This window comes from Pituophis catenifer, unplaced genomic scaffold (assembly GCF_029215685.1).
Source record: "Pituophis catenifer annectens isolate HBS135680 unplaced genomic scaffold, rPitCat1.0.hap2 SCAF_2, whole genome shotgun sequence".
Taxonomy (NCBI): domain Eukaryota; kingdom Metazoa; phylum Chordata; class Lepidosauria; order Squamata; family Colubridae; genus Pituophis; species Pituophis catenifer.
Window position 1 is genome coordinate 165,540,235 of NW_027256882.1, and position 25,883 is coordinate 165,566,117.

Below are 25,883 nucleotides of genomic sequence, written 5' to 3' on the forward strand. Positions count from 1 at the left end.
TACAGGGGCGAAAGAGATGCCTGTCATATAGTAAACTTGAGTCAGTTTAGGAAGTCCGACTAAAAAGCCTCACCTTCCGGGCATTCGCCTTCATCTCTTGAATAAACTGCACCAAGTCCCCAGGGTTTCGAATAACTTTGAAATGTATCTTTTTCTTAAAATCTGGAAGAATACAGGCAAAATGAATTCAATTTATTTGGAGGTCAGATAACTGCAGGAAGTCCGATAATCTTCAGAATATGTACACAGCACCTAGTGATGTTCTGTCCTGTGACCTGCATCAACTATGCAAATTTGGATGTATCTATTTGTATAATTTATTCTGTGTCTGAAAAGTGATGGAAGCCCCATCTTTTCATTAGGCTTCCCTCACTGCATCGGGTATAGTTTACATCTGCTAACTAGGTGCCTCCACTGGATTTCTTTATGCAAAGGAATGTGGTACAATTGTCACTCTGCATGTTCTAGTTGCCTCATGGTTTCCTATTCCTATAATAAAACATACTATGCCATTGAGACATGAGTTCATATATTGCCTTTCTCTTTATTTTTTTTCCAGCCAACATCAGGCAGCGATTGGAAGCTTTCATTTCATTTTTCAGTAACTTAGGTTTAATGACAAAAACATGACTGCCAAACAGAAATGCAGAAAGATTTCATTTACCCGTAACATTAAACCAGTATTTTAAACCATGGTTTGCTCAATTAAACTGTTAAGAGGTGGAGCTCACATATCATGGTAGATCAAACAAAATATATAATTGACAAGCCATAGCAGCAAAATGCAACCAATTAAAATGTAAAGGAAACACTTCCCTTCTTGGTCCCAACTTCCTTGAGCTGGGAAAATGGAACATGAGCACAAAATATTATAGCTTTACAGTATACCAAAGCCAAGCCCAGCGTGTGCCAGTTTTATCGCAGCAGGTTGTTTTATTTTTATTAAAGATTAAGAGAACATTTTTACAGATGACGTATTGATCTGCTAATAATTTCCAAGATAAACAAATTGTATAACAATAAATGTTGGAAACTATATGACAAAAAAAGAGAGAACATTTTGTCATATGCGGTGGTTACGTAAAAAGAACCCAAAATATTGGGAAGAAATAATCAAAATATTCACCAAGTCCTAAAGATAAATTTTTAACTGAAATCACAATGTGTTTATTGAGCGTAATCCCAGAAAACATAAATGAACAGTCACAATTCACTAAGATATATGCTGACAGTTGCAAGAACAAATTTGGCATTACGCTGGGAAAAATAAACTTTACCATCGATACCAGATTGGAAGATCAAAATGAGAGACTACGCAGCCTTGGCAAAAGTGACAGTACGTATCTATCATATTAAACTAACTCAATGTAAGCAAGAATAGTTCCCTTCTGTACTAACACAACAGGGTAAATTTAGACATTTGGAACATGGCTTTTAAAACATAAATTATGAGCCCAGTAAAACAAAAATAACAAACAAAAAGATTTAAATAGATATTAGAATAATCTTCAATGTTCAATTAAAAGTATAAATGTCGAAGTTGTGGTCAGTGACTGTGGAAACAAATGGAAAGGAACCGGAGAATGATCGTGTTTTAAATTATGCTTAATAGTTATGCACTGGAGACAAATTCCTCGTGTGTCTACTCATGCTTGGCCATGATGGTAGCGCAGCGGACTAAACTGCTGTTAAAGCAGCACTTAGCTCCAGCTGCCTGCAACTACTGCGAGTTCAATTCTCACCAGGCTCAAGGTTGAGTCAGCCTTCCATCCTTTCGAGGTAGGTAAAATGAGGACCCGGTTTGTGGGGGCAATAAGCTGACTTTGTATAAAATAGAACACCGCTTGGGGGGGCCAAAAAGCAGTACTAAGCAGGTATATACAAAAGTAGGCAGGCTATTGCTTAATGCATTGTAAGCCGCCCTGAGTCTCCGGAGAAGGGTGGCATATAAATCGAACTAATAAATAAATAAGAAAGAATTCTAATTCTAATTCTAGTTGCTTCTCTTTGAGTTGTTTCATTATCTATCTAAATATAGATTTCTTTTTCCTTTATATTTTACTATTTTAACAATTAAAATACCTGGGGGGGGGAGATCAAGAGTCACTGTTGCTGCTGAATGGGCAGTTAGCCCCCACAGAGGTAATTAAAGACATAAATGTCCTATATGAGTACTGTACTGTCAGTGCTGAACGCTAATTGGAAAGCCTGAGGATCAGTCCCTGCTGAGAAACAGAGAGGATACACTGAAGTCCCAAATGTTCTCTTGGCTGATCTCACTCCCATGGCATCCGTTCACACAACACTCTCTAGATCCATCCACAATTTACCTGCTAGGTGACCGTCTGCTGTCTTCATCCCTAGTTCTTCCTCCTACAAAAAGGAGAAAAGACGAATGGTTTCGTTTTCAGCACAGCACATTAAAAACACCGTGTTCTGACCTAGCTCCCCAAACACAACAAACTCTCTGTAGTTAAATCAATGATTCCTTTATTAGGAGTGCCGGCAGCCCCGGCAAAAAGTTTCTCTCTCACAGCAGGCTAACAAGTCCCTCCGGCAGGGAGATAAATAGTTGTCTGCCATGAGGATGATATATAGGTGGTTAAAAATAATAAAGAAGAGTATATATTAATGTGAGACAACTTTAAGAAAATTTATTGCTTGATGTAATATATTCTAATTTTAATTTGCAAACAAATGCTAGATTGGTGATTACGTTTGACTAAGGTTTTATTGAACAAACTATAAGACACACAGATTTTAGTAACAAATTGTGATTTAATTTAATATATGCTGGAAATGATGATTATTATGAAATATATTGAGAATTAATTTGAAAGAGGATCCTGGGAAACTGATATAAAATAGATAATCTTATTGCAAGGGAAACTTAAAATAAGAGGGATGGATACCAACTAGATAAGAGTTTGAGGCTCGGAGGAAATACTTTGGAAACTAGTTAAAATGCTGGAATTCAGCCAAACAAGAGTGGAAGCCTTGGAGGAGACTATGCTAGAAATCAGCCAAACATAATATGCTGGAAATCAGCCAAGCAAATAGGAGGAGGGTTGGAGGAGATTATGTTGGAAATCAGCCAAACAATGGAGGGAGTTTAGGAGGAGATTATGCTGGAAATCAGCCAAACAAGAGTGGGAGCCTTGGAGGAGACTATGCTAGAAATCAGCCAAACATAATATGCTGGAAATCAGCCAAGCAAATAGGAGGAGGGTTGGAGGAGATTATGTTGGAAATCAGCCAAAAATAGTTGGTGTTCTGGAGGAGACTATGCTGGGAATCAGCCAAACATAATATGCTGGAAAACAGCCAAACAATAGAGGGAGGTATGAAAGAAAATATGCTGGAAATTAGTTTAAATAAAACATGTTTTTGTGATAAACCTGTGTAACATGAAAGGTGTAATAGATGATAAGTGGGATAAAATCAAAGATAAATTGATAAAGCTTAAGATATTAAGATTCAAGGAAAAGGGTCAAGAGATTAAGATTTAGATAGAACTTTGTTTTATAAAGTGTAATAAAAATGGAGTTGTATTGAATTTGAAATTAAGATTTGTGGTGATAAAATTGTAAGGTAAATGATTAGAATAAGAGGTTAGAATATTGTTAAAAATTACTTTGACACTGATGGTAAAAGATACAAGGTGAAGAAGAACAAGATATAATCAGGACTGATATATAGATATAAAAATGAGTGAAAGTTAACTTGAAATTAAAATTGTATTTATATAATGGATTTGCTTAGATGAAGATGCTAGAATTTATGTTAAAATTTGTTCTTTTATGTTTTGAATTTTTATTTTTAAAAGATGTAATGGGAAATTATGAATGGAGCTTGTTAAAGAATGTAAGCGTGGTAACCATCTATGACCAGATCGAGACTCTGTTCTTGAAAGTTATATTTTATGTTTATGTTTGAAAAAAATAAAAAAATATTTACAAAAAAAAAAAAATAGTTGTCTGCCACATCCATTCATCTCCGCCCCCTGCCTTTTATCCCCAGAGCTAGGGTGGGGCTTCGCTAGCAGCGGTGGCTCTTCCATTCCAAGGATCGGCCCACAGATTTCCACTGCTCTCCTCTCCTTTGCCTTCTGCGCAGCCGCGCGTCAGGCCCTGGACCCAGCTTTTCCTCCTCTTCCACCTCCAGACCTGGGGGCTGTTGACTCTCCATCCAAGGGCTGACTGACAGCCCAGGCTCCACCTCTGTCTCTCTCTCTGACAGCTCCGTTCCCTCTTCACCCTCGGAGCTCTCGGGTTGTCTTGATGCTGACCCTGACTCCCACGCCTCCTCCTCTGATTTGGCTACTGGAGGGGCTGGTGGCCGACAGGCCACAACACACTGCCTCAGAAATGAACGGGGCAGGACTTTGCCATACATTCTCTTGGTGGATTTCTGATCTGGATAATTCTTCTATTCCCAGCTGCTGTACTCAATTCAACATACTGGTCTTTCCCCCATAAATGTTGAGGCTGTTCTATGTGTGTACCATTGTGGTTAATTCCTAACAACACAATTATTAGTTCAGGAACCTCTAAAAATCTGTAGAGATTCTCAGTCATCCAGGTCATGGTTGTCCCAAAAGTGCTTTTTCAGGAGGACTTTCTTGTTTTTTCTTTTGAAGACGATTTGCTTCTCATTCAAGAAGCTTCTTCAGCTCTGACAGGATAGTGGGGAATGGAAGGATTTTTATATTCCTTGCAGACAGCTGGTAATCTGCATCCTTTTAGAACAGGGTTATCAAACTCGCACCCCACAGACCGGATGCATTATGAAATGGCCACGCCCACGCCCACTTTATCGAAGGGGGAAAAAGTTGTAATATGTCACATGACGCTGCTGTGACGCCGCAAGTTTGACACTCTTGTTTTGGAGGGTCGTTGAAACACTTGGAGGTTTATTACTCTTTTGGGACTTTTCTTTGGCTAAGATTGCTCTTAATAGGATTGTCATACGGAATGATATTTAACCACAGAAACCCATCTAATCTTCAAAGGCTGTATCTTTGGCCTCCTCCTTTTTTAAAATAAAAATTGCCAAGTAACAACAAAAAAGCTTTTTATACCACCTAGACTATGGAATTCCCTCCTCCGTTCAAATGTGACAAGCTTTAAATGTTTAGTTGCGCTTTATAGGACTTTTAGGCAGGAAGCCTTCTTATGATTAAATTTGTGCCCACCTATTTCCCTAGAGACATTTGCCTGATGTGCGCTCCGTTATTTTTTCCGCATGAACGGTCTTTCAGTTCTCCTTTTAATTTCCTGCACTTCTACTGCTGGTGGCATTTTACATAATTTTAGTTGTGATATTTTTAGTCTCTGATGCTTTCAGTAGCTTTAACAGAATAACAAGAGTTGGAAGAAACCCTGGAGGTCTACTAGTCCAACTCCTGCTCAAGCAAGAAACCCTATATCCGTGTTGGCGAACCTATGGAACGCGTGCTGGAAGTGGCATGCAGAACCATTCTTCAAGAGATGCGCAGCCTCGCTGGCTCCTCTTCCGCGTTCCTGTGCACACACGCACACCAACGCACAGGTCAGCTGGCCTTCACACGCGCAGGATTGTCGAAACGCAGAAGAGCAGCATTCTGTCATGCATGCGCGAACCGGCACCCGGACTTCCAGGTTTACACTGCGCGCATGTGCGACGGCCAACTGCTCATTGGGCACTCATCTGTGCCGGAAATCGGACGTTCAGGTGCCGGCTCACGTATGCATGATGGAACACTGCTCTTCCGGGTTTTGGTGCTCCTGTGCGCGCGACTGCCAATGAGCCCACGTGGTCCAGGTGGGATGGTTTCGCACACCATTTCCAGCATGCAGGCTGACACGCAGTGACATAAAAGATTAGCCATCACTGCCCTATATCATTTCAGATAAATGGTTGTCCAATTTCTTCTTAAAAACCTCCAGCGTTGGAGCACCGACAACATCTGGAGGCAAATTGTTCCACTGATTAATTGTTCTAACTATCAGGAAATGTTGTTTAATACTGTTTAAATGTAATGTTTTAGGAAGTTTTTACACTAATTTCAGCTACCTTCTGCTATATTTACAGTAAGTGTAACTATAAGGTATAAGTACATTCTAACATTAGAAAATAGACTAAAAAAAGGCAGGATACCTAATTTAATAGGCATGCCAAATTAAATTAAAATAGATCATCGAGCTAAACTAAATCAGATGCCATGAGAAAGATGTACAAAATAAAAGGCGGGATCATCTTCCTCCAACAAAAAGAAAATCTCATGGTCCAAAAGGTAGCATGCCCAGTTTTGAGATAGGAATCCATGTTTAACATCACCGGGCTTTGGAATAACTGAAGTTGCAATATGGTGATAGGAAGTTACCTTTGTTTGGTCTGGAGTCTGAGCTGCTTTCCCTTCTCTGTGCAGCGCCATTCTCTCCCAGAACTCAGATTCATCCCCAGGTTCGCTCTCAAGAGGAGGAGAAGGGGCTGGGGTCACTGATCAAAGAAGCAAAAAGCAAAAGGCATTAAATTGGAAAGAAAAATCCAAGCCAAGCATCACTATAACGCCCTTGGACCAGGCATTTGTGAATCAAAATGACAGGATATAGAGAATCTCGTGTCCTATTTAGAGGTTTTTATTTAGAGGTGTGGTGGCACAGTGGTTAGAATGCAGTATTGTAGGCTAATTCTGCCAAATGCTAGAAGTTCGAGTCTCACCACTTAAGGTTGACTCAGCTTTCCATCCTTCCGTGGTGGGTAAAATGAGGACCCAGATTGTTGGGTGCAATATGCTGATACCATAAACTGCTTAGAGAGGGCTGTAAAAAGCATTACGAAGCAGTATATAAGTCTAAGTGCTTGTTGTGACCCAGGCCCAAGTAGGTAGTATTAGACGCAAACAGTTCCAAAACAAACACTTTATTAGAACAGCTGAGAATTAACTCATTCTCAGCATAGTCCAAATTAAATTAAAACAAATTCTTCATAACACAAATTCTTCAGTCTAATCACCAACCTTGGTATAATTAGGCAAATTGCCAAAGGCTTCTCTTGGTAAAAGTTCATCAGCAGAAGACGCCAACCAGAGATAAGTGCAGCAAGACAAGAACACGTCTATCAACGTTGTTTTCCGGCAAAGAGCCCAAGAGCCATTGCTGGTCTTTTAAACCTTATGGGAGGAGCCAATCATCTCTTGGCCCTACTCCCGAGTCGTCCTCTTTGCTTTATCTGTTCCTGCCTTCTGGCAGCTCTTCTCATGCGTGCACTAGGAACAGGCTCTTCCTGTTCCTCTGCCTCTCTACTGTCAGCCTCTGGAGGCTCCAGAGTCTGCACATCACTCCCCGATCGCCCTGGCCTCATCTCTGCCTCCGACACAGAGTTGGATAGCAATGAGGCTGAGGAAGAACATGGGCCAGTCCTGGAGGCTGACTCCGCTGCCAGCTCTTCAGGCTGTGGGCGGACCACAACAGTGCTATTCTACTCACTACATTTACAAAAAAGGAAGCTGCCCAATCATTTTTAAATCGGAAGCATGGTGTGAGAGCCCGTTCTCACACTGATAAGAAATCCAGTAAAAAGAGTTAAAAAACAAACAAACAGGACTAGTCAACTTCATTTGCTTTAATGCTCTAAAAAAGCATTAAAGAGTAAGAGAGATACTCTGCGAGTCACTCTGGTTATGGACTTATACTTTCTTCCAAAAAATCAGATCAGTACCTGAGTTTTATTTCAATACCAAGATAAATCCAGGCTATTTCTCCCAAGCTTTTGGGATTTAGTCATTATAAAAATAGTGGGTGTTTTTTTTTTTTTTTTTTTTTACAGTTTAGTACTGCAGGGCCTTACGTTGATCTGTTTTACTGACTGGTATCATTGTGAGATCTATAGTTCAAATGCTGTCTTTATTATTTAATTGATTTTAATGGGTAAGTATGTTATGTTTAACCTACTGCTGCTTTTAAGAATTTCTACTGTATTATTCAACGACAAACTCAAAATGCTTTGTTCTTTTCACTTAGCCCTGTGAAGCCACCTATCCTGTTCCTTCAGGGCTTGGTATTGTTTGGTATTGTTTACATACAATGAAGGCAACCAAGTCGATCCTCTATTTCTCTCTCCTATACCCAGAGTCTTAAGGACTATGGAAATCACTCTGTTCTTTAAAGGTTTCTTTGGGAAACCCTTTAAAATAAAAATAAATTGCTCCATTGTGCATTTGTTTAGGACAGGGGTGAAATCCTCTGGGTGCCGTCGGCCAAGCAATGTCAGCTGGCAACCCCCAGGGGGAGAGCCTTCTCTGTGGGGGCTCCAGCCCTCTGGAACGAATTGCCCCCCGAGATGCGGAGGATTCCCGACTTACGCACCTTCCGCCGGGTCCTCAAGATGCTTTTATTCCAACAAGCCAGGCTGGCCTAATTTTTAAATTTTTTAATCGTTAACTCTTAATTTTTAAATGTCCAAAACGGGTAGTTTTATTTAAATTAGATATGGGCCAAATTATTATTTTTTTTTTAAAAAAATAGTTTTTATTGAATATAAATATTAAAAAAGACATACGTAACATATACACAACGAACATTTATACAACATATACACAAAAAGAATATAATTTCTTCTTAAGCATTTTTTCAGAGTGACGTTCTACAATTCTACTTATAATATATTCCTTCACCTTTCTGTAATCTAATAATATTTTTATTACATATATATGTATCAATCGGTAATATATCCCCTATATTTTTTGTATATTTCTAATTTTTAACCAATTATACCAATTATTCCATATTTTATAATAGTCTGATTCTTCTTTTTCTTGTAATTCTTTGGTTAACCTATCCATTTCAGCGCATTCTAAAATTTTCCCTATTACTTCTGTTTCACTTGAAGTAATTTTTGGCCAAATTATTTAATATTTCTTAAATTGTTTTTAAAATTTTATATCTGTGTGTTTTATTCTGGCTGTACACTGCCCTGAGTCCTTCTGGGAGAAGGGCGGTATATAAATTAAATAAATAAATAAATAAATAAATAAATAAATAAATAAATAAATAAATAAATAAATAAATAAATAAAAATAAATAAATAAATAAATAAATAAATAAATAAATAAATAAATAAAAAACAGAGCTCGGGAGGGCTGCGGGTGGAGGGTTGCAGGAAACCATTGCAACCTAAAACGGAGCTCTGGAGGGCCACACACAGCCCTCCCGATCTCCATTTTCGCTGGCAGAGGGTTGAAGAAGGCCATTGCAGCCAAAAACGGAGCTCGGGAATTTGTTTTCTTTGGCAGAGCACTCAGGCCACCACAGGCGCCCCCAACAAGAGTGACGTCGAGCTGGCCACGCCCACTCTGGCTCCCCAAGGTCAAACACAACCCTGGTGTGGCCCTCAATGAAATCGAGTTTGACACTCTTGGTATAGGAGGTTGATATTTTTGTCCATTCTCTCTTCTCTTTCTGCCTACATGTACAAATTGTTGCCATTCTTGATGGAATTTGGCACTGAAAACCATCTACGTTAACTAATTTCAGTGATATTTTTCTGAGTCTGATTTAGCATTCCCCAATCTAGTGCCCTTCAGATAGTCTCAATAACATCATCCTGACCGTGCTTGGGTTGATGAGAAATTTGGAGGCCCCAAATTAGGGAAAGGTAACAGTAGCTTACCATTCTCATTGGAATCCTGAGTAGCAGTGCTGGCATCTTGCTCATTCCACAGCTGTGTGTCTAGAGTTTTCAGCTCTTCCGAAATTTCCTCCACTTTGCGCTTGGTATCAGCTGCAGCAATTTAAGACATTAGATACTCTGTAAAACTCTACCCTCCCATGAAGATGTCTGATCACTGAACAGATCATCATCATAACATCACCCTTTTTCTCCAAAGGAATTACTAGTAGATTCTTTATTGCAAATATTGTATTGGGTATAGTTTTCCTTTTACAATCTAATCAGAACTAAAGGAAAGCTGAGAACAGCAGCAGTGGCTGAAGGACCTTTCAAATGGACAATATATCACCGCACCCCATGGTCCTCAGATCTATAGACTATTCCCCCTGCTTGCACAAGGTGGCCATTCAATACATCTAAGCAGTATGGATATCCCATGCCTTGCAATTCTATTAATTCTTTCTCTTAAATGTCATGTGGGTGCAGGACCTTCTGCAGAAATGCATAGACTATTGTTACCTCATATTTCCCTCTAATGGGAAATATAGATAACATTTCCCCATCACCACGAAGCAAACCTCACAAACATGAACCTAGCTTAATAGTTACACTAAACCAATCTCCAAATCTGAATCATTCAATGGCTCAGAGAAAATTTGTAACCTGCTCTCTGATCCCTGCTCTCGCTTCCCTATATTGGCCTCATCAATCTGTCCTGTCATCCATAGAAAATGGGACAAAAGGACAATCCTCCCCCACCCCCACTTTCAACCTGAGTGTAATGAATTGGAATGGTCTATATTCCAATTTAGATATAGGGATATGGGAGAATGTAGGGAGCAGAATCTACCAAGTCCTGCACCTATCCTACGTAACTATCAAAAATAAGAAAAAAGATGATCTAAGCTAGCACACGTCTGTGCAAAAAGCTTCTACGGTCACTTTTTGACACTGAATTTGGGAACAATTTCAGGGAAACAATATATGAGGACTTGAGTTTTCACCCTCACTAAGGGAAGTGTGGAAGGGCCTTCTCCCTCTTTACTGGCAGGGTGTACTTACATACTTGGGCCTTGACATATTCCACATATTCAGCAGGGCTGAGGGCTGGGTGACAACGGATGGACTGAGGGGTGGCTGTGGATGGCGGCCGCAGAAACGGGTGGTGGCAGATGCGGGTGGTATGGATCGTCAGCACATAGGAACAGGACTGGGGCTCATCAACACGGGCAATGTAGTCTCCCGAACCTTCCTCACACAAAAACTGGAATCAAGATAAGGAAAAAACCAATGATGCTATCTTATGAGGGTTCAACCCATTGGGACCCTGTAGACACCTGCCTATATGACTCTCTATGTGACTCTCACAGGCAGCATTCCTATAGGTGTTCAAACATCAACATTTCCCATCCTTCTTCCGGAAACTCTTTAAACTGAAATTCCCCGGAATCCATTTTGGACCCTTAAAGTTTACATCTTCTTGGAGCTGTGGCATGAAAGCTATCCTGAGATTGCTTTCATGAATTGGGGAAAAGGGAAGCAAAGGGAAGAGTAGTTGGATCGCCTCGTTTTGAAAATAGCAAGCAAAGAACTGAAATCCATCCAAAAGAGTAAAATTGAGATTCTGTGCTTGTTAGAATTTCAGCCTAGATCAACCACTACTTTTTTGGCCTATTAAATTCTTTTTTTTTTTCCTGAAATGCAGAACTACAAATGAAAAGGGCTCTGAGAAGAAAAGTAAGGCCACCACAGGAGAAAAATAAGTAATTCAGTCAAGCAAGCAAGTCTTTCTCAAGTCTGCCCTACAGACACTGATATACACCTACATAAGATGGAATATTGCTCTGACAATATCAATATAGCCTTCTTCTCCCATAGCTTTCAGCCCAATTCCGCACCCCGAGGTCCCTTTCTTCTTACCCTGACTTCGGTCTCTCTGGGCTTCCCATTCAGGTTACACTTGGATCCATTGACATAGGTCTGACTGTGATACCGCTTCAACTTGTGTTGCTTTGATGCCTGCAGTTGGGGTGAGAAGCAAAACCAGAAAACTCTCAGGCCACATTTCTGGGTTCATAATTTAGAAGTTATTTGCTTCAAACTAATGACATCCTCCCCTTCCCCTACACAGTTGTAAAATATAAATCTATTTAGAGCAAGACTTATTTAAACAAAGAAAGAGGATACACCCCAAGAATCCCTGCAATTTGTTTCTAGCAAAACACAAGAGATTTTTCTTGTGGTCCCCCGAATATATGCAAGGGTAATTATTAATAAATAAATGGTATGAAGAGGATAAGGAGGGGAAGAACAGGATTACAGGGGATTCCTCATGATACAACAAGTTAGAAGGCATGCTGAGGTAATCCTTGGAATAACACATCAAGACCTGAAGAGATCCCAGCCCATTTTGTTGCAGATCGTTCAGTGAAGGAAACCTTTGGTCCCAAATTCTCTCAATCATAAAACAGTAACCAATGAGAAACCCAATAACCCTCCTAGCCAGCCGTACCACAGAAGAAAGAAAAATTAAACAAAGAACATATCTGGACTGCACAACCCACTCCTTACAATAGGAGATTTCACTCCTCTATTTTGTATTATATATTTCTTGGCCTAGTGTCAAACTATAAATGCACCTTACATTTCACCAATTTTAAATTAGCTATTTAAAATATATTAAAAAAAACTATTTTAGATACCATAAAACAAACTGCATGCAATTTAATTACACAGAGCATAACCAAGTATATGCTTCATAAATTTACAGAACCGGTAAATTTCCACTAAGCTGGAAATGGTCACTTAGAATACTTGAATTTAACCTTCTGTTTCATTCAGAGACGTACATAATAGAAATTCAGAGGATTTAATGGCTCCTAGACATGCTGTGCTTCTCCACAGCAGATCAGTCTTTTGGTATCAAGACACTTAACATTGGCAGATAGGGAGAGAAAGGGACAACTAAGAAAAAGTGAAGTAAAATGTTCTAACTTAATTCCAATACTGACGTTGGGAGACAGGAGTCTGTCTAAACTCTAAGTATTAATCTCAGGAATATCTTACCAAGACCAGGGGGGGTGGGGGCTAAAGGTGTGGGAAACACCCACCTTTGCTGTTTCATTGTCCCAATCAAATGCAGACTGGTAATACCCAAGATAAAGAATATCACCTTTGACTTCAGATTCTGGAAAATATAAGGGGAGTTACAGAGTCAGTAAGCAAACTGAAAGCTAGAATCTCAAGAGAGACTCCCCCACCCTATGTCCAATGATCGGCATGTTAGCCTGCAACAACAAAACAAACAGTTTTGTGGTACCTTAAACACTAACTATTTGTATATGCATCAAGTCTGAGATCCTTGATTAAGAAACATAACACGAACCTTTTGCCTCAGGTTCTGCAACCTGAGGCAAAAAGAGAAAGCATGCCAAACAGACTGTGCAATTCGACCACCACCAACACTGTAAACTGGCAAACATTCAAATTAGGCCTTATCAGTTGTACAGATGTTATTAGGCTGCACCCAGCTTCTTCCAAAAAATATCCTGATCCATTGTTGCCCCCCCCCCCCCAAATTTCTGGAAGCCTAAAATTGACTATTACAGAATGCATTTTTCAAACTTAGGCACAACATAGAGATCTCATAACAGGTTTCATTTTCCTATAAACACGAGTTTTTAGTAAGAATGGAAGCTTGTTGTACTATTCAGTGAGATTTTAAGATTCTAGCAAGTATGTGGAGGCACAATTGTTTGCATATATTTTCGTTCAAGCAAGCTGAGGGAGTCCTGGATTTGATCAAATACCTCTGCAATTAAGACTCTAAGAAACATCTTGCCTTGTGAAGAGTCCTTGAAACTACACACCTGATTTTAATAACGAAGCCTAATAGTTATGGATTTTAGGTTTTCCAATCTGGACCACCACTCCCTTACACTTCAACCACAAATGCAATAGAGGAGAAGATCAATACCTTCTATGTGGTATTGCTGGATGTGTTTCCCATAGCAGAATTCATATGTCCACCAGTCTTTAGTCTAAGAGAAAAGGGAGAAAGTAAAGATCAAATTAACCGATTGAAATGAGAATTCAATCAGAATTCATCTAAAAACAAAGGTCAGAAACCTGGTGCCTTCTTGATCGTTTCACTGCAACTCCCATAACACTCAGCCCCCAATCAAGTTTAGGAAAAAACATCCTAAACTAGCAGCATCGCCAAATTCTGCAGTCAGAAAACACTAGGCCATGTAAAAAAAATTGGGTGAACATAATGCATTAGGGGAAAATTTTTAGATACTTGTAGAATTAAAAAGTCAAGCGCCACTTGGAATAGGAAAAATGAAGTTATGGCGGTGAGTTTGGCATTAGGATGCAACTGGCATATTCAACCTTCAGGGTAAGGGTAGTGCTTAAAATAGGTAAATTCCACATCAGTTTGTTTAAATGGTATGATTTTTGGTAGCAAAAGTTCTCTAAGTGCTCTTTTTTTTTACAGGCACTATTGTTATAGATACAGAAAAATATCAAAAAGATCGTTTCTGTCTATATCAAGCAAATCTCTTAGTTAGAAACAATTGTGGGGAAAAGATGTATCAATATGGCATAAAGGAAGAAATGATTAATTTCATATTAAGCTCTTTACTAAATAAGATGCAAGAGTCGCATTTCCACAACATGCTTACCAAGGACAAATAGGCTGCATAAATGTCCATGATGTGTGAAGTCAGTTACTGTTGGGTTTGGACATTGGAAAACAAATGTATGGTCCCTGCACAGATTCAATGGGTGGCCTTTGGCAAGTAACTTTTCACTTGAGCAATCAATTTTTCCATCAATTAAAAAAAAAAATAGACATCAAAGATTTATTCCCAAAGATTTGTGAGACATTAAGGAAATAAGAACTCTAAAAGCATTTCACATTACTATAATGTGATCAAGAATAATGACAGCTTTTACTAAACTGACCTTGTTTTCTGTGTTATTAGGGATCAAGATTATCACTAATCTGCAGTAGAGATATGAGAAAGCAGATCCTTTAACAAAGCCCATTCAGGAAATGTTTTCCAAGTCTTTTGTTTGTGCCTAAGTCTCCCAATGCCCCCTTAATTTCAAACCCATCCTAAAGTTACTTTAATCAGGCACGGAGCCGCTTCCATTGGTTTCAGCAGTTCTGAGATCCCAAGTCCAGTGTAACTCTGTGGATCCTCCTCTTTGTCTTGATGGATCTTCATTGCAGCAGCTGGTAGTCGGCACTCATACTTCTGCTTGTATTTGGAAGAGATGGTTACTACATCGGTGGCCTTACTCTAAAGAGAAATAAAAAAAGAGAGGTGGACAGAAATGAGAATTAGCTATCGATAATAAGAGGGTAAGGGTAGCAACTGTCAAGGGCGCAGAAAGAATGGGACTTGGTGGCGCAGCGGACTAAAGTGCTGTTAAGTAGCACTTAGCTGCCAGCTGCCTGCAATTACTGCAAGTTCAAATCTCACCAGGCTCAAGGTTGACTCAGCCTTCCATCCTTCCGAGGTAGGTAAAATGAGGACCCGGATTGTGGGGGCAATAAGCTGACATTGTATAAAAACACCGCTTAGGGGGGCCCGAAAGCCCTACTAAGCAGGTATATACAAAAGTATGAAGGCTATTGCTTAACGCATTGTAAGCCGCCCTGAGTCTCTGGAGAAGGGCGGCATATAAATCGAACCAATAAATAAATAAAATAAATAAACTTGGGGAGGGGAATTTTGTAATTTGGGCTTTCTCAGTTAGCACCATCGATTGTTGAAATAAAACAATTTGGATTATATTAGGAAAAGCAAAGGTAAAGAACAGAAGCTTCCATCCCCGCCAATAACCACTAAGGGAAATCTAGGAAACATGGAGCTCTGAAGAAATTGACAAAATCCAGGAACCCCCAAAAGGGATCATTTTGCTTCAGGAAGTCCTGCAGAAATTGGGCTAGGTTTGACTGATTTTCTATGTTGTGCTAAATTTAATTTCTCTATGCCATGTGTGTTACGGAACGCTTTTTTATCAATATTTCAAACTGGTTTCTGGAAAACATATTTTCCATGGTAAGTCTTGTAATTAATATTATTAATGTGGAACTTTCATTATGGAACAGACCAGGGTCAACTTATGAACTGTCTGGAGAACTGGATTTTCTTTTATATCAAATTGCCTGTAGTATCATTTGGATAGGTCTGTATTTGGATAGGTCTGTAATGTATTTTTTTCAATATCGAATGTTTAATTTTTAAAGTTAAGAAAGCTGTGAGAGCCCTGTTTCCTCACACCCACTATGGATACAGAGTGGATGCCAGTTGAGACACTCTCTGCAAGACCGATGATATAGCTACAGCAACTATGAAGCCATTACTCCTAGACAGTGGATATGAAGGGAGAGTGTGAACATCTCAGATGGGGTTCTGGGAGAGATGATTTGAGACCTCCAGCATTTACCCTATGAGCTTGGCTATTCTGCTACAGTACATTTTTTAAAAAGTGTTGTGTTATCTTCTTTGCATAGGTTCTTACCCAATGGTGTAAAACAGTTTCCAGAATTCCAATTTATCAAATAAATTAGGTTGGGAAAAGGCTCTCATGCACTTTCTGAATGAATAAGTACTACAAGAGTTAATTATCATAATCTTGAAATCTGGATTTATACTAGCTTGATGATTAAACCAATATATAATTTATGGGATTCTAACTGCAATGTTGGAACCTCTCAGCTTTTATATAAACTAAATTGAGTGCCTGTACAATATACTAAGACACAGTTAGCAATAGCAATAGCACTTAGACTTATATTCCACTTCACAGTACTTTATAGCCCCTCTAAGAGGTTTACCGAGTCAGCCTATTGCCCCCAACAATTTAGGTCCTCATTTTAATGACCTTGGAAGGATGGAAGGCTGAGTCAACCTTGAGCCTGGTGAGATTCGAACTGTCAAATTGCAGGCAGCCGGCAGTCAGCAGAAGTAGCCTGCAGTACTGCATTCTAACCACTGCGCCACCGTGGCTCGAATAAAATATTGCATTGGGTATAGCTTTCTTTTTACAATCTAATCAGAACTAAAGGAAAGCTGAGAAGCAGCAGCAGTGGCTAAGGGACCTTTCAAATGGACAATCCCTGACACTACACAACCCCATGATCCTCAAACCTATAGATATTCACCCTGCTTGCAAGGTGGCAATTCAATACGTCTAAGCAGCAGTGAGAATCAAACTGCCAAACTGCTGGCAGCCGGCAGTCTGCAGAGTTAGCCTGCAGTTCTGCATTCTAGCCACTGTGCCACCATGGCTCTTTTAGCTCGAACTACTGCTGAAGGAAAGAAAACTGCAAGTTACGGGATCAAACCACAGGTAGTCCTCGGCTTACGACCACAATTGAGCCCAGAATTTATATTGCTAAGTTAATGTGTTCATCATGTGTTAAGTGACTTTTGCCCCATTTTACGACTTTTCTTGACACAGTTGTTAAGTGAATCATTGTTAAGTTAGTCACATGGTTGTTAAGTGAATCTAGTTTACCCATTGACTCTGCTTGTCAGAAAGTCGCAAAAGGTGATCCTAGGATACTGTACAACCATCATAAATGTGAGTCAGCTGCCAACTGTCTCAACTGTGATCACATGACAATGGGGATGCTGCAACGGTTGTAAGTGTGAAAAATGGTCACAAGTCCCTTGTTTCAATGATGTCGTTACTCTGAACGGTCACTAAGTGAACTGTTGTAAGTCGAGGACTACCTGTGCTACTGTACACCTTAACAAAAAAACAGATGTAGGCAAAAAGTATACTCTGTTCTCCTTTCAGAAGTACTTAAGGGCAACAAAAATAAAAGTAAGTATAAACTGAAACCCAGCTAGAGAATTACTTAAGGTAAAAAAAGATAACCTGTTCATTACTTAAATGATATTTGGGGTGGTGGACAGATAGGAATTGGGCTTGGAAGGTGTACTTATTTATCAGAGCCTCATTATTTACATGAAAGGATATTGGACAGCAAGGTAGCTTTTCGTAACACTTCAGGTTATGTAATCAAGTATGCATCAACAGAGCCAAATTTAATACATGGCATCTCTGTGCAGCGCTACGTCCTACCTGAAGCAAACTTTTAAAAAATGATATTGAGTCTAAATGTTGGCAGGTAAGGCCACATTAATCCCTCACCAAATGTCGTGTCCACAACTTCCTCAAAACTGGATCCAGGAGGAAGCAAGGAATTGACTCTTTCGTATCCAAAATATTGGGAGAATGAAGGGAAGAAAAGAGGACCGGACTCTGAGCACTCCCTCCTAATGGGTTTTGTTTAACACTTTTTAAAGAAAAAGCCAAATGGTGTCCCCAATTAATTAACAAACTGCTGTTTTTAATTAATGAATTGCTGTTCTTAATAAATTGCTGTTAATTAGCAGCAATTAATAAAATATTAACATGTTGTTCTTAATATAACACCAGCATTTTAAAGAAACAATCATTTAGCTAGCTGATATTCCTCTTAGCCTACAATTCTATATATCACGGTGGCGCAATGGTTAGAGTGCAGTACTGCAGTTTACTTCTGCTGACTGCTGGCTGCCTGCAATTTGGCAGTTCAAATCTCACCAGGCTCAAAGTTGACTCAGCCTTCCAACCTTCTGAAGTGGGTAAAATGAGGACCCAAATTGTTGAGGGCAATATGCTGACTCTGTAAACCGCTTAGAGAGAGCTGTAAAGCACTGTAAAGCGGTATATAAGTCTATGTGCTATTGCTATACTATAGTACTTACTTAGAAATAATAGCAACTTATCCTCAGTAGATTAATATAGATACCCACTGTACTGCAATCATTATCTATGACTAAATTATTATTATTATTATTATTATTATTATTATTATTATTATTATTATTATTATTATTATTTCAATTTATATGCCGCATTTCTCCGGAGACTCAGGAGGCTCTAACAATCTCTTCAATGTTATATTAGCATGTAATTCCCGATGTAGAATATCAGATGCTGTATTTTTCTTGTGTGTTAACTGTAATTGTATTAAGTTATTTCATGATCTCTGCAGAAAACTTCACTTACGTGACAAATTCAGAATAGCTTTTATATTTCTACAATTTAATTTCAAAGCCTACCTCATCCACTTTAGGATCCCTAATTGAGTCAAAAGAACTGAAAAATAAACTCTGTTCCGCATAAAAGTCTGTTAGATTCAGTTATTTTCACAGAAAAAAAAATTGCAATTACAGGCAGTCTTTGATTTACTACCACAACTGAGACCTGAACTTCCATCTCTAAGCAATATGTTTGTTAGGTGAGTCATGCCTGATTTTATAAACTTTTTGTTGTTGTTGTCATTAAATAAATCATGCAGACATTTAAGTGAATCCAGGTTTCCCACTGACTGCTTGCCAGAAGCACCCTGGGAAGGTTGCAAATGGTGATCACATGACCTTGGGATGCTGCAACCATTGTAAATTTATGCCAGTTGTCAAGTGTCCAAATTTTGATCACATGACCGTGGGGAATGCTGTGACAGTTGTAAGTGCAAGGACTGGTCATATATCACTTTTTCAGTGCCATGGTAACTTCAAATGGTCGTTAAATGAATGGTTGTGAGGACTGCCTGTATATCTCCCCACTCTGCTCCATCTGCAGCAGCACGTGGCAAGGGAATACACCTAGTCCTCCACTTACGACCATAACTGAGCCCAACACTTTTGTGGCTAAGTGAAACATTTGACTTTTGCTCCATTTTGCAACCTTTCATGCCACAGCTGTTAAGTGAATCACTGCAGCTGTTAAGTTAGTAACACAGTTATTAAATGAATCTGGTTTCCCCATTGACTTTGCTTGTAGGAAGGTCACAAAAGGGGGAATCACATGACCCCGGGACCCTGCAACCGTCATAAATATGAATCAGTTGCCAAGCATCCGAATTTTGATCGCATGACTCTGGGGATACTGCGATGGTCGTAAGTGTGAAAAACGGTCGTAAGTCACTTTTTTCAGTGCCATTGTAACTTTGAAAGGTCGCTAAATAAACTGTTGTAACTCGAGGACTACCTGTATTGCTGAGGGCAGACAAATTGTTTTGAGGGAAACATTCAGGATTTTTCTAAAAAAGCAAAAACCTTGATAACCCTTCTAAGGAGCAGATAACTCCTGCTCTTTGAGTCCAAAGGCCTTGTATCAGCTGAAAACTGAGCAGCTGTTTGAGGCCTGCCTCAAAGGAACTGCCTACAAAATAAAACTTTGGCTCTCTTTTTTCAAAAGAAAGGCAGCAAAAATGCTCGTATATCACAGCCCACACCTGTTTCTCAGATAACAAAGAAGATTTATAAAATATTTCTGCTTGATTGCTCAGGGAAAAAATCTAAAGCCGCCAACCCCTGCCTACATCTAAATGCGGAGAAAAATCGCACAAGGCAAATTGTTATTCATACGGCTGCATTAAGTTGGCATGATTTACATCTTGGAGGAATCTTGTTGTTTTTGATGCACCATTCACTAATACGAATGGCTGCCAGCATGCCATTGCTTTTCAGAACACAACTTATGCAGCGTCCCAAGGGTCCCTGTTTAGCATAGTAGACACACAGCAATTCCAAACATCCCAGAAGGCCCTATCAGCAAGTCAGTGTCTGTGAGTTAGTTAATTAACATTTTCCTTTCAGAATGTCCTCTGAAACAGTACTGAGAATTGCTATAGGTGCCCATTACAATTTAGCACTTCAGAGTCAAAGAAAAAAATATGCCTCAGATTACGGAGGTGGGGGAATGGAAGGAGAGGTATATCATATAGTACATGCTGCCAGATCCTTAAAACGAAACATACATTAAATATAATTTTGGGGGGGAAATGCCACAACTTTAAGTTACTGCCAATAGGTGATATTGTTCAATCCAAATTATTTTTTCCCTTTGAAAGTGAAGTACCACATAGCCCTAATATTTATGGAAAATAGCTGTATTAAATAAATCCTATCAGTCAGGTATTTTACCAAATGATTCAGGATCACAATGACAAAAATTAAAAATCCTCCAAAGATTCTTGTCTCTTTATGCAACCAGTTTAATAATCAGTAACCACAATAAACTTCAAAGCCTGTATATTAAATGGTACCTGTTACCACAAGCGTCTCTATCTACAATGCCATTAGGAATAAAATCATTATAGCATTAGGAAACCCAATTCACGTAATAATCAGATGCTTGTTAAAATAAAATATCAAAGAAAAGCACCATATTCTTCCACAGTTCTCTTTCACGGTGTTTGGAGGGGGGGGCTACTTTAGTAGACATATCGCCTTTCACCAATTATGAAACTATCTGAAAAACACCTGTGTTGTAAACAAAAGATCCACACTCATTGCTTATCGACATAAGAATGTAATCTAAACATCACTAGTTTAGTTTGGCAAATGCAGAATATCTAAACAGCAGGTAGGAAGCACTGCAGCAAAATCTGACGGACATAATAATAGTGGAAGACGGAATAAAGATAATAAAAGATTTAAAGTGTACAGCAAGCAAATTAAAGCAAGTTTGGGAGGATGGGAGTTTCCAGCTCCATAGCTGGGTTTCTGGATACTTGGTTTCCCAAGAAACATTAGCCTTCAAACAGCAGCAGATTGACGTTTACAAATGCACTTAACTGACAAAACTGGATTGTAAAATTGCCTACTTCCATGATTCTTAATTAAGGTACTGCACAGAAGATGCCATCAGCTAGGTTGCGATCAGTTCAGGAAAACATCTGTTGCCAGCACAGCAGAAAGAATCACATGTTTCATTCAAAATTTACTGGCTATTTGATTTTTTAAAATAAATATCCTTTCTTCCCCAAAATCCCAAAACCGAACTGGACCTCTAATTCCAGCCACCTGAAGTTCTTTAGTTTAGCTTACCCCAATCAAGTATCCCCAAATGCTCTGAAAATAACACCCCCAATATCCATGGTCAATGTCATGGATGATGGGAGCTGTAGCTTAGGTTGCAGGTGGCCACATTACTTTATGTAACAGTAAAGCAGAATGGGCAATATTTGTGTGTGTGAGTGCCCCCCCCTTGTCGTTTCTCTTTCCTCTCTCCCAAGCAGTAAGCTAAGTCAGATAGAACAATATTGCTTAGCAAAATTCTAAATTTGCTAAGGGCATTTGAAACAAGGCTGACCAGTATGGATAGCCCAGAGTGGTAGGTGGCCCAGCCTGGATATAAAGTAAGAAATGACCATTACAAACACTACAAGCTTTGTGCCTTCTCCTAGAGCAGTGATGGCTAACCTTTTTGCCATTGCGTGCCAAAAGCGGGATAGTGGGGGGAGGAATTGTGTGCGTGCCCACACCCATAATTCAATACGCCCGTCCCCCCATGCATGCATGCGTGACCCCCCCCCGCTCTGGGCACGCGATGGCTCGGTGGGCCCAGTAGACCCATTTTTTTGCCCTCCCCAGGTTCCAGAACCTTTCTAGGAGCCTGGCAAAGGTGAAAACGGCCTTCCCCACGCCCTGGAGGAGGCCCAGAAACAACCTGTTTCCCAACTTCCAGTGGGCCCGGAAGGCCCGAAAATCAGCTGGCCAGCATGCACATGCGTGCTGCCCTGAGATAGGGCAATGTTCGCATGCTCACAGATATGGCTTTGTGTGCCACCTATGGCACCCGTGCTATAGGTTCGCCATCACGGTCCTAGAGTAAGACAGCAAATCAAGAAGCAAGCTAGTATAGAAACCACTTGGCTTCAACAGTTTTAAGGCAAGCCTTTTCTAAATTACAAAGGGAATCAATGGCAATAGTGCTCAAGCTACCTCTAGTAATAAATCTTTTGATTTTTCGTGGGTTATGTATAGCACAGATGGTGCAATCCTCAGGTATGATGATGCAACTCTTGCCAGAGTAGTAAACATAAACCCATTGTGACACATTGCTTAAGTAAGCAACTATTTCCCATAAGGGCAAGGTTACATATTATAGAAAGCAAAGAGAGCACCAAAAGAGTTGATAAGGGCCTGAAATGGCCACTGATAGCACCTGACAATGCCCAGTAAGTATAAGAATGGCTTAAAAAGTTTAAAAAACAAAGCATTAACAAGATTCTGTCAGCTTCTGCAGGTACTGGAGCAAAAAATGTACAAACATAGCCACACCAAGGGGAAGGCACCGTAATATTAAAACAGGACTGTATTTTAAAACTTCTTCTATTAACAATTCTAAATAAGCCCATCAAGTGGTTTATTTAATTGTGTGCTGTCACCGTGGGTGGGGAGTTATTGTTTTTTTATTTTGTTTCTATATTTTGTTTTTATTGTTTGTAAGCTGCCTATAGTCTCTTATATAGGCAGCTATATAAATTTTCTAAATAAATACAAATAAAAGTACTGCATTACCCTACTAATATTCCCTATTTGGGCTAAATATTGATAATTCAGATAACAACTCAAGAGTAGCTTGTTGTTCACCATTAATATTAAGCAAAGACGAAACTATTTTTAAATGTTATTAAGAAATAATTGTTCTCGAACAGTTACCAAATAAGATAGTGTCTTTAGGTTAGGCACTTCTCTTTAACACTTTGCTACACTCCTTAAATTGTTTATTCACTATGTATCTTAGACATTGCTTTAAGCTCAAAAATGTCCAATACATTGTTTTAATTATGTTTAAAATACAGATCATGATTTGAGTTAGACAGTTCCATTTACATGAATATGCTTTGGACAAACATTGAATTTTTAAAAGAAAAATTTAATCTACTGTAAATCCAAGGATATTGAATGTCCAGACATTATACTCCTTGTATACACACTGCAGCATTAAATATTTGCTAAAAGCGTTTTAACCAATTCTTTCATGGTTTTAACTTAATGTTTTTTTCTAATCCAACAATGAACCAAATACTCAAAAGCATGGTATAAAGACCTGTTTGGAATAAGTTTGTTCCAGCAATTGTCTCTCTCCCCATTGCAATATGGGAGGCTGTTGAGAATATTGTACATAGGAATTACTTGTATCTCCCCTATCCTGTAAGTGGCCCAGTGGGAATTTTATTTATTGTGAGAAAATAAATTGCAGGAACACCAGCCATGTCATTATCATTTCTGGAACATATTATTGGATAGACTCTGTCTCTATAAATAACTAACCATATATTACAGATGCAACAGTTTTCAAAAGCACTTATTTACCAATGTATCAAAGTGTCTATATTTTTAGGAAACTCTTTAAGTTGTATTATATCCTGCAGTATTTTTACAAGGTGGTTGTGACTCTAACACTGGAAATAACCCATTTCAGCCTTATTTCAGCCCCAATTACTTTATCTGTGACTGTGACACAAGTATGAATGTGAAAGTTGGACTTCAGAGAAGATAGAAAGAATATTGATTTTTTAAAAAAACTTAGGTGTTGGAGAAGACTCCTGATACTGTAAACAGCTAAGACAACAATGCATCTCCCCAGAGGCACAAATGATACACAAATTATCCTACTTTGGATACACTGTGGAAAAAGCTAGGAAAAATGAAAAGAAAGAGGATGACAGGCAGCAATGCAGATGGACTCAGTTACAATGGCAATGATTGCACCATTGGGAGACTTGCAAGAACAGGTTAGAGACAGATTGTCATCTTTATTTCTTATCTCTCTATGTGGTCGGTTGGGCGTCAAAGATGACTCTTTGGCACAAAAACCAATCCATTCAAGCAGGTTTAAATTTGAGAGGCTTTCTGCATGTAAAGCATATCCTGAACACCGAAATCAAGAATTTAAAATAATGAAATACCCTGTAAACCCCGGTTTGAGGAGAGACTTTTACAAAGCAACAGGGTGGCGGCAATAGCATATTTCAAAAAAGGAACTACAAATCGCTAACCAATGGCACCACTACCTAAAAGTTCACGATTTTCCTTGTTTTGCACGGATTGCAATGCTTTGGACACAATTAACCATTCCAGGTTTCTCCCCCACTCTTCATTCCTACATACACACATGTCCTGATCTTGGAGGGAGGAAAAAAGAAAAAAAAACAAAAACCCACAGGCACAAATTTGCCTTCTGAATAAAAAGGGGGCAGGTTGGGTCCTTTCGAGCCAGCTGTTTACAAACCCTCATTTTCTCTTCAGCAAAAGGTCAGGCTTTCCGTGAACCACGGAGGATCCGGCGGCACAAGGGCCGAAGCCACAACGCGCGCGTCACAAGGCGCTTCTTTGGGTCCCGCTTAACGACCGCTTTAGATAGCTTGACATTCCGCCGGGCTTCCGCTTTCCAACCACCCCAATTCGGCCCCCCAGATCGCTTTACCTGCCCGGCCATCACAGGCTCCGCGCCGATCTCGATGCCGTATTTCAACTCGCTGAGCTCATGCAGGTTCAAGGTGCCAAAGGACTCGCCTTGCCCCAGCACCGAAAACGCCGCAAAGAGCACCAAAAGGCCGCAGGGGGCCGACAACCGAGGCACCGATGCCGCCATCTTGCTTTCACGGCTCCGTCCTGTTATTGCCCTGAGTGACGACGGCTTCGGTGACTCCTTCCGCCCGTTCTTTGGAACGCCATCCATCAATTCCTACGGTTCTGGGACGTGTCAGTTATCCCATTGAGGGTTTCCTATTGGTCGTGGTAAGGGAAGTGACTACGATGGGGAGGGACTTGGGGAAAAAAACTGGATTGGGTCGATCGCCCAACCAATCACGACGGCGAGCGCCAGTACACGCTGCGGTTGAAAGCGTCTGTTCAGTAACAATTGGCCAAAGTAAAGTCATCGTAGCAACCAATCCGGACGACGACCGCTTGCAGGCTCGGAAGAGCGCAAGTGCGCGCTGCTATTTTATTTGAAAAACCCTGAATTTTAATATTTGCGTGCTATGCGACTTCTTATGTAAGAATCACGTCCACGGATATATTTACGCGTTGAAATTATTCGGAAATTATTCCATCGCACAGCAAAGGGCAAGAATGCCCGCTAGGAATTAATCTGCATCATTTAAATTTGAACAAAAACTAATGTGCTAGTTTGCTGGCTGTTAGTTGTCATTTTACTGAAAGGACGTCTTGTGCAGTGTTGTAGTTTGGTAGTTGTTTTATATAACAGCTGTACTAAATTATTACTCAAGTATTCATCCCTGCTTACCACATAACAATCATAGTTGGACATGCCTGTCAGCTGCTTAAATATGAGTACCGCTATGCAAATACATTCTACAGGTTTCTATGGGATTAAATATGCTTCAGAAGACACTT

The 25,883-nt window shown here is 39.7% G+C and overlaps 1 protein-coding gene across 2 annotated transcripts in view; it reads right to left on the reverse strand.

The window, feature by feature from the left end:
- Nucleotides 1-25,203, reverse strand: part of OS9 (OS9 endoplasmic reticulum lectin) — a 38,784-nt gene extending 13,581 nt beyond the window's left edge. Inside the window, exons 1-10 of one of the 2 annotated variants that reach the window (XM_070937973.1) lie at nucleotides 24,949-25,203; nucleotides 14,784-14,960; nucleotides 13,628-13,691; nucleotides 12,762-12,838; nucleotides 11,572-11,670; nucleotides 10,714-10,915; nucleotides 9,652-9,762; nucleotides 6,365-6,480; nucleotides 2,331-2,373; nucleotides 74-162 (exon numbers count right to left, since the gene is read on the reverse strand). In XM_070937973.1, the coding sequence (XP_070794074.1) occupies nucleotides 74-162; nucleotides 2,331-2,373; nucleotides 6,365-6,480; nucleotides 9,652-9,762; nucleotides 10,714-10,915; nucleotides 11,572-11,670; nucleotides 12,762-12,838; nucleotides 13,628-13,691; nucleotides 14,784-14,960; nucleotides 24,949-25,203 (1,233 nt within the window). The remainder of the gene's footprint in view (nucleotides 1-73; nucleotides 163-2,330; nucleotides 2,374-6,364; nucleotides 6,481-9,651; nucleotides 9,763-10,713; nucleotides 10,916-11,571; nucleotides 11,671-12,761; nucleotides 12,839-13,627; nucleotides 13,692-14,783; nucleotides 14,961-24,948) is intronic. The other variant, XM_070937974.1, reaches the window with a different exon arrangement.
- Between the last annotated feature and the right edge of the window lie 680 nt (nucleotides 25,204-25,883).